The sequence below is a fragment of the Patagioenas fasciata genome, chromosome 4 (genome assembly GCF_037038585.1).
Source record: "Patagioenas fasciata isolate bPatFas1 chromosome 4, bPatFas1.hap1, whole genome shotgun sequence".
Classification (NCBI taxonomy): domain Eukaryota; kingdom Metazoa; phylum Chordata; class Aves; order Columbiformes; family Columbidae; genus Patagioenas; species Patagioenas fasciata.
In genome coordinates, this window is record NC_092523.1 from 80705910 (window position 1) to 80715757 (window position 9848).

Below are 9848 nucleotides of genomic sequence, written 5' to 3' on the forward strand. Positions count from 1 at the left end.
AGCTCCGGTCCTGGCGAGACCGGGCCCAGGGGAAACGTGGCTGTGTTCCGCACAGCCGGAGTCACACTCGAGGCTACCATTTCAAATAAGGTTTTTGTTTGAACAACACAACCAAAACACCTCTGGCTTTCATGTTTAAGTGGTTCTGGCCTACGTCAGAGAAACTCGCCATGCCTTAGGAATGCTCTATAGGAAAATTGCCCTCAGTTGCATTTATGTAAACCCAAAGAAACAAGGTCAGTGGAGTTATTCACACTGCTCACTTTTAAACTCTTCTTCCTTATTCAAATTACTTATTACATCTCCTTGAAAGCATAACTTGCGTATTAACCTACCTGAATAGTTGGTTTCTTGAAAGGGGTTTGGATTAAAAGCATTTAGTCTGGTAATGCTTCTGTGCCACAAGATCGCACTACATTTAGTGCAATAGGGCTAAGTTTGTAACGGTGACTGCGGCCACACTATCAAGCCATCGATCACAGCTTTGCACCTTACAACACCAGGACGGGAATTATCGCATGCTCTACAGATGGTCAAGACAAAGGCACACCAAAGGGAAGTCATTTGCCCAAGACCACCCCGCAAACGGGATCGAAACACCTGCAGCATGCCAGCCACACAAGCCCTAGTCCCAAGTGCCTCTCGTAATTAATGATCTAATAATGAATAACTGCACAACTCCAAACGCAGAACACCAAGAGTGCTTTCCAGCAGGATGAACATTCAGCTGGCTGGAAACACAAAGCCCAAGGTCCCACGACACTACCACTTCTTGTCAATTATACATCAGAAACCAAACCCAACTGTTCTAATTGTTCAGTGACCATTCACTGTACATCCCAGAGGTAAAGGCACTTCTTTGAGATGGTGTCTCAGCTTGCAGCCCAGCGTGTCCGTAACTCAGAGCACCAGGAGGGTTTGCCGCTGCTTCGCTGAAGGGCTGGCCCGGGGCCACAGCGGGGACTTACACACAGGTTTCCCAGCAAGAACCAGCTCCTAGATACGGTGCCGCTTTCCACCTCCACCGGGCACCAGGGACTTGTGCTGCAATCGCCAAACCCCCTAAAAATGGCCTGCCCCCTAAAGATGCTTGGCAGCTCTCACCCCCACGGGCACGCAACACCAGCTGGCACCAGCACCTTCTCCAAACCTCCTGACCAACCAGCCTCGCAACACAGATTTGAGGGGGCAGGGGCGAATAAATCCCACAACAAATTAGGTCAAATGCTCCTGGAAAATGCCAATTACTTTATAAATAGCAGATTGCACTTGGATGTCATGTAATCTCAGCTTGTTGTTGTCAGATATTAGCTGAAATTCCCTGCTCTGCTTCGGCTGCCATATTCAAGTGTCATCTATTCAATATTAATGAGACAGATGAAACAGAATGAGACTAAGTCGGCGTTTTCTGTGATAAAAGACACTTTGTGGCAGAAAGGCATTCAGTTAAAAGCATGGCGGATTATTCTTGGTTTGGAAATCACAATGTACAGGAAACAAAAGAAACCATTTTCAATGTAATTAAAAATCTTAATCTTCCAATTCTGTAAGCTAACAAAGGAGTAACCGTTGGTTCATTGTTTCTCCTGCTAAAAACAACAGCTGCAAGTTGGGTTACCTGGCCACAGTGAGGGAAAGCTGGGCAGATAAAGTTGGCAACATGGGATTTGAGAAATTACTTCTTTTTCTGCCCCCCATCTACACCCCTGCACCTGCACACAAGAAACATCAGTCCAGAGCTCTGCGACCGCCAGGAAAGGAAAGGCACCGCGGAACCTGCCATAGCTCGACTCACACACCAAAACTCACAGGAGGAGAAAGAAGCAACCAGTGGATGTGGGGTGAGTTGACCACCAAAGCAAGGCAGCAGATGATCTGCCAAATCCCTCCTCCTCTCAGGGTCCTGACACGAGGATTTGAGGCCTGTGCATATGTTCAGTCCCCGACAGCTGTGATAAGCCTTATCATCACTGCTAGCAAAATACCTGTTCATTGTATGGCCACCTTAGCTTTTAGCCATAAAAGCTGAGAATAAGAACTGTTTCAAGTTATTTAATTCAGGAATTTCTACAGATTTCAGTCTCACCATCGCAGACTAGGAACAAAACAAAACCAAGGACTATTCACATATCATTAGCCAAGTTGTTTCTAAGTAAGCTCATTCTGCAGATATACAAGAGATTTAATTCCACTGATTAACACAAAAGGAGACAAAAAAAATCTTTAATCATATGAAGCAGCAAGAAAAGGAAAATCAAACTACACTTATGCACAACTTTATTGGCAACCCTACACATTTCTTATACACACATGGAGAATTTGGGGTAATGGACATGATTGCCCAGAGACGCCAAGAGCGGGCGTCAATGACAACCAGATAGCTTCCCCTTTCGAGGTGCAAATTTCTTATTTTTAAGTCAAGCCGCTGCCTGCCAAATTTGACCCTGGAAAAATAAAGCCAGGACCATCACCTGATATTCTCCATTCATCTGAAACTGCCAAAAGCTCCTAGGCTGACTCAGATTGGAGGAGACAGTTTTCACAGAGCCTGAAAGGAGCTGACCTGTGAGCTTCGAAACACCAAGATCCGGCTGTGGTTACAAGCAGGAGCCTCTATCCCAAAGAATAAAAGCAGACCTGCAGTTTGAACTCCCCTGCCGTTTGTGCTCTAGCACCTCACTGCCAGTCAGTCCCTGTGCTTCCCGGGAACAGAGGGGAACACAAGCCCACACCATCACCGAGCGAGACATCTACCCAACTCGCTCCTCCACCACCACAACGGTGTTCACAGACAGGAACAGAGGCTGCCGCCACCAGACTGACAGAAACTTAACTCGAGCCGCTTTAATGTGCTTAAGTAAAGCATTTAGCACCCTCAACGCATCCAACACATGTCTGGTAAATACGTGGTTGAGTCTGCTGCTTGCACAGGGCATTGTACTTCACAATGCACCCAGTTAACCCCCGACAAACACCCGCAGACTTCACAGAACACCTTCAAACCCACAAACAGCCCCAAACAGTCCCGCGAATCGTTTACAAAGATCCCTGTCAGGATTCAAAACAACTTCTCCCCTTCCACTCCCATCACACCAGAGATGTGAATACAACTTCTGAATGAAACACACAAGACATGCAGATTTCCAGAAATAACTCCTATTGCAACTCTTGCTGTTCACAGGAATCAGTTCTCAGGAGCTGCTGGCAAAGTGGGCAACATCTGTGGCAAACCCTAAACGTTTCTCAAGCAAATCTTGGGCTTATGCCAAGCATTCATGACCAGATCTGGGAAAGAAATAACCCGCCATGGAGTACTTCAGTAACGTATTTCAAGCGGCTAGATCCCATCTGAAAATAAAGCTGGGATGCAGGAACACTAACAGAAAAAAAATAATAGATAATACAAAGATCTAAAGAAGCTGTAAACCGAGATGGAAAAGAAACCCAAACAACCCCAAAACCAGCAGCTGCTCTTTGCAACCACTTCATGTGGGATGATAATAAAAACAAGAAGCCTAAGCCTGCAAGAAAAATATTCAGCTCCTCCATATTTTGACCAGCTTCAAAAGCTGTACTTGCAGCCTCAGATGCTAAGGCCACCTAGCCACGGGAACGGCCTGGATTTTTAAGCAGAGTCCCAGAGATAGCTCAAGCCTTACCAACTGCAGGGTTCAGCAAAACAATTGTACTACCAGTGAAATGGCACCAATAGCCTCTGGACCACCTGTTTGTTGCCAACCGCATCACTTCATATCGGACAAGCGGAGAGCGCAGCCGCAAGGAGAAAGCTTGTGGAAAGGCTGGCTCTCGCTAATAGAAACCCACAGGCAGCTTTCCCTCCTTCTCACAGCTCTTTCTCCAATGCCTCGCACGAGGACAAGCAGGCCTGGCCTATCCCTGCATTAATCACACCTGCCCAAGCCGTGGATGAAACCAGCTCTGGCACCTCCACAAGTCCTGGCCCACATACATCTACACCAGGCACCACAGCATGGAGGAGATGGAAGGGCATCCACATGTAACCCAGCAGCCAAGAAGAGCCTTTCTTATTGCCATCTCACTGTGTGCATCACACAGGGGCACAGAAAACTGGCACTTATAGGGACAAACAACATGATTTGGGCAATTTTTGGTTACCAGTGCTCTTAACTAATACAGCAAGACCCAGAACATGGATATCCACCTCTCATCTTGAGCGTTCTCCACCAGTATTAATGCTGAATGCTAACAGCACCGTGGTGTTTGTCCGAACCATTATTACGCATCACTTATTACAACAGGCTGGAGAGCTGTTCACGGAGCTGGAAGTGAAGGCAGCTAGATACTGTACCTAAAAAAAGCCTGAAGTGCTGCTGTGAGGCTTTGGCTTGGTTTTACATCACCTGGTTGCTCACAACTGTTCTGACCCCAAACTGCTTCAGCATCTTTACCTACAAGAGCCACTGTAGCCATAGGACTGAAGCCTTGAACCAAAGCAAGCCACCAAAGAGGCTGGACAAGGCAGAAGAGTTGGCAAAGCCAAGAGAAGACCATGTCCCCTCGGCACGTCTCCTGCAAGGCAAGCCGCAAGCCAAGGAGCAGCCTTGTGCCCGTGCACGACCTCAAGAGCAAGAATACCGAGAGCAAAAGGAGTGACGGCCCTCGCGCTGCTCCAGGCCGGGCAGCCGGCCAGCAACGCCGTCTCTCTCGGGGGCTGCAGGGGCGGGAAGGGGACATAGAAAACATGCCTCAGCTCTGAGTAAATATTTTACTTCTCAGATTCATGCTGCTTAATCAATCCCCATCGTTATTTCAGAGGCCCTATTCAGGCAGAAAAAATGATTCTCTGTGATCTCATGCACACCAAGTAAGGATTTTCCAAGGATGTCCATCAGATCCTGACTCCAGGTCAGCTCAATTCATGCCAGTGGCCCTGAGCTCGTGGTGGGCTGGACACGTAACCTGGCCCAGGACTGAGGCTGCGCTGAAAACAAGGCGAGGAGGGGGCAGGTTCCCACCATTGTTAATGAGAGCAATGAGAATTGTTTGAAACAATTTCCTACTGCAGACAAGGCACTGCGGTGAATAAGGGAAATCAGGAGTTCACAAACCAAAATACACTCCCCTGTGCACCACCCAGGTCTGCTTCCCTGGCACTGGCAACTGAGCCAGGCCCCAAAAAGCCACGCTTAATAGCGGAGAGCAGGTAAGGAAGCCCAAACCCACGGCCCTGGCCACCTCAGCAGCACTGCCCAAGCCCACAACATTGCCACATTCACTGGGAGGAGGGGTCCACAGCCCCAGAGGATGATCCCTGGATGACACCTGACAGCAGGGACAGCTCAGCCTTAAACTTGGAAAGGGACAAGCTTCAAAGCAGGCAGGACACTGCCAACCTGTGCCTGGAGCATGACAATCCACTGCCTGCCTGAGGGTCCGTCCCCGACCAGCCTCATCCCCAACCTCTCTCACTCTCAGCTCCCTACCTGCAATAGCTCTTCTCCCACCCAGCTGCACCTCTGTCAGCGAGGACAACCAGACACTCAGCACAGAAACAGCCACCGAGACAAGGGTGTATCCCTCTTCACAGCACTCATCTCGCTGCTTCAGATCAGCAGCCGTGGCAGCTCCGCTCCACCCACAGACACGCGGACTTGGCTTTCCCAAGGCGCTGCCTCGCAGCTTGTGCTGATCCCAGTGGGTGTCGGTGGATCAGCTGCTCCAAGACAGACAAAAAACCCACGGATGCTTAACCTACATCAGTTCTGCTCTACCTTCTTGTCTCTTTCATTCTCTCTCCTCCATGGAAACTGACAGTCTCTCATTATAAAGTATTTTTAAAAGAGATTAAAGATTACACTGTGCTGTTTCAGTCTCTCAGATAACATTTTCCACTGCACCCATGTAAAAATTGTATTCCAGCCTCATTTTCCATCATTTTTTTGTTTTAATTAGATGGGTGGAGGTGTAGTTTGTGTGTGTATGCATCAGGTTTGCTCCTTTAAGCAGACTAAGGTATGATTCTGGAAACATTTACAATAAACCAATAAAGAGAAGGGTGGTGAGGCCAGAGCCCTCTTCCATGCTCCAGACTGCTGAGAAACCATTCAGCACCAGTCAGGATGCCGGGAATTAACACAGGGGGAAGAAGGGGGTCCCCTACCTACCACGCCACTTTCTAGACTGCTGGTGGCGGATCTCCCACTGAGGACAGCTAGAGCTAGAGCACAGATGACCACAGGCGTCCTTGCCCTCTGCTGTGTGCTTCAGCACATGCAAGTTTATCAGCGGCTGAGAGGGCCCCCGGCATCGATCCTGCCAAAGCTCTACTTATGCATGCCTTGACATTTACATCCTCAGCTCAGTCTCTATTAAGTCAATGAAATTACAGGCAGCGCATTACACATGTGCCTTCACATCTGTGGGATCAGGGCCTTAAAATGAAAGCCACCCATCTGACCGAAACACACCCTGCTCGGCTACAATTAAACACAGACACTTCAGAGCAGCTCGCTGAAGTTATTTTCTATGCATGCTTTTACAATTAACATAAAGTCATATCCTGCCAGGATCTAAAGGGTTGTGACTCAGGAATGTTATCTCAGTTTTAAGTCAAACTGACTCGCTTTTCGTTTCATTCCATCTCCTTTCTTTCCTCCTTCCTTTAATTCTACCCCGTGCTCGCTCCCTCCCATAAGACTCATACCACCCAGAACCCTTACAAAACAATTATTACACTGAAAACTTGATAGTCCAACATTCATCAGCCTTGTCTTGCTCTACTGTATCATTAATTATTTCTTCCAACTCCCTAACACCCCCCAGCAACACAACGGCGGCATGCAAAGAGGGAGCAAAGAGAATTAGATAAGAAGGCATATGAGATGAAATGCCCGCAGCACCTACCGACTACCAGCCCACCATCCTTTCTTCTCTTATCACCTCCAGATAAAACAACTCTCTTCTCCAAAAAGCAGCGATCCTGGAGGATGACTGGTCTTGCCCATCAGCTGCTTAGGAAGAAGCGAGGTCCCCTCATCCTCCCTTCTCCCACACGTACATTTTCTTTCATGCTGAAGTATGCTTTATTGGGCAGTCAGTCCCACTGGACTGGACTCAGTGGCACACAGGTACCAGTTTAGTTTAACCAGTACAAAACCCTCTGTGAATGCTGGTTTGAGATTCCTAGTGGACTTGGATTAACCAAAACTGTGAGAGGCAGCACAGTGGCATCGGTTTAATATAATGACAGCAAAATAAAGCAAAAACACACATACAAGAACAAATCATAATCACATCTTGCTTAGGAGCATAATTTCACCACCTCCAGTAACACCATTAAGCCCATCTTCATTCATTCGCTTGCCACATCAGAGGAACCCTATAGCCCACCCCACTCCTACTAGCATAACAAACGCTATTAAAAAAACATCTCATCCTGGTCACATCTTGAACACAGACAATGTTCCTATTCTGAGAAGGAGCCACATTCAAGTCCTGAGCTCACGCGCAACATCTGTTTTACTTGAAATCGCTGAAAAAGTTCCTGGGAAGTCGGTCAAGTCTCTCTCCCTCCCCCGACCGACGATGCACAAAAGTGCATTCAGAGCGGTCATGGTGGAGATTCATTCACATTTCTGCAAGCTGGATGCCAGAGAGAGACTTTGGTTCTTCGGGAACAGCGTCTGTTAGTTTCTGTGGGGTTTGGGTTTTGTTTATTTTTAATTCCTCCCGCCCGCCCCGTAAAGGGGAAACCCTTTGTCTTTCTCAACATGGATGTAAGGAACTCCCACCACATCCCAGAAGGACGGTCACGCTGGAAGATGCGAAACACGCGTGCTCCTCGGTAGACTTTCAACGCGGGATCCCCGCGACTGCTCCGCCGCAGCGCAGCGCCCAAAGGCTCTCGCAGGGGCTTCGGGCACCGCTCCCCCGGCCGGGACACAGCCCTGCCCTGGTCTCCCGTCCATGGGAAGCGGCGGGGCAGCAACACCCGCGGCAAGCCACCAAACGCGGGAGCGGCCCGGGGACCACCGCGGTGCCTCAGCGCCAAGGGCTCCGACAGCGGCTTCCCGCCGCCGCTACAACAAAGAGCCGCGGCCCCAAACCGGGGCGAAAAAGTTTTGCGCGGCCGCCCCTCCGGCCCCGGGAACGGGCAGAGGCAGCGGCGCCCCGGTACACGGCCCCAGCGAGCCCGCTGTGCCCCCCGGCACCACACCCCGCAGCCCTCCGCATTGCACCCCCGGCACCGCACCCCTACAGTCCCCGGCACAGCATCCCCGGCGCTGCACCCCTACAGCCCCAGCGCTGCACGCCGCCGTACTGGGGCAACGCACCCCCAGCAGCGCGCCCCCGCCATGGCACTGCCCCCCTCCGGCACCACAGCCCCCGCATCGCCCGCCGCCGCACTCACCGCCGGTCTGCCCACGGCCACGGCCATCGCGGTGCAGTGCTGCGCTCCCCGGCCCGCCGCCTCTGCGCTGCCTGCTACTGCTGCAACATGGCCACCCGGCGGGGAGGGCCCATGCGCAATGCAAAGGGGCCGGGCGGCGAGGCGGGACCCCCCCGGCCCTCCCCCGGGGCCGCCGGCACCGCCCCGGCCGCCTGCAGCCCCGGCCCGCTCGGGGTACCCCGAAAGCGGCCCGGAGCCCGCCGAGCTGCACTCAGTCCCTACCAACCATTGCAATTAATCCCTCTTTTAGCGAGGCCGGCATGCCCGCTCCCCCCAGCCCGGCCGTTGGCACCCATGACCCTCACCTGAAAATGTCACTCGCTCTGGCATCCCCACATCGATGGGGGGACAGCTGAAAGCAAAAACACCCATCTACTCCAGGGGCTCTTGTAAAGAGATGATAATGCAGACGGCTGGCAAGGTCCCTCTACTACCAGTTTGGTTAAGGAGGAGGATGGGGATTCGACAAAGAGAGATAACAGGAATCAGACAGGAGCTCCCACAGCTGGGGCCGTTTGCCAACAGGAGCCCCTAATGCCCTCCTGTAACGACATAAGGGGTAAAGCCAGGCACCCTGGTCCTCCTTGTTTCTGTTTGTTCCTCCCTACTCAACACAAGGCACACTTTTTAAACAAACTGGCTACATCATACAACAGTCTTGTCCCGATGGCTGGCTGCTCTCCCCACCTAGTAAGTGATTCCAGGCACAGCCAGCTCCTTGCTGCTCCAGCTGCCCAAGCGCTGAGCATTCTGGAGTTAACTGTGATACCCCCTCACCAGCAAAGGTGGAAGTCGGAGGGCTAAATTCAACATGTCTGCTCACAAACCTTAAACCAAGCCAGCAATAAAGGAAAGGCCCCGCAGGCTCAGATCCTGCAGCACCTTACAAGGCATAAAACCCCCAAAGGCAACGAAAGGCAGAGACCTGATTCTACACACACACATTAAGGGCATGTTGATTTACAAATGTCTGAGAGGTACCCTCTGATGCAAACATCCACCACAGAACCAAGGTAAAAAGCCAGAAAGATAAAAGCTGAGAGTACCTCCTGCAAGAAAATAACCCAGGGTGGTAAGTAAACAGATCCCGGTGGTACACTTACCATCTGCATGTCCTTTAGCCTAAAGCTTCTACCTTTTCACTCCAAAAGCCATTTTGGTACCATGGTGAAAAAACACATGGCTGTAGAAGGCTAAAAAACTGCAGACTTTTTATTCCTGCAGCTCCTTTTATCACTTTTTTGAGGAACTCAGGAGCTGACAGGTAAGAGTGGTCACCCACACCTGCATGTGCAGCCCCAGATGGGACGGAAAACAAAGGTGGCCCCCGAGCACCAGCTGGCACTGCTCCTCAGGTGGGGCTGGGGATGTGCACCTGGGGCAGAAGCTGCACTGGGCACTGACAGGTGCAGCCATC

The 9848-nt window shown here is 50.8% G+C and overlaps 1 protein-coding gene across 2 annotated transcripts in view; it reads right to left on the minus strand.

Moving 5' to 3' along the window:
* Positions 1-8518, minus strand: part of SEPTIN11 (septin 11) — a 50398-nt gene extending 41880 nt beyond the window's left edge. For both annotated transcript variants that reach the window (XM_071808297.1, XM_065836095.2), the window contains exon 1: positions 8393-8518. In XM_071808297.1, the coding sequence (XP_071664398.1) occupies positions 8393-8419 (27 nt within the window). In that variant the 5' untranslated portion in view covers positions 8420-8518. The remainder of the gene's footprint in view (positions 1-8392) is intronic.
* Between the last annotated feature and the right edge of the window lie 1330 nt (positions 8519-9848).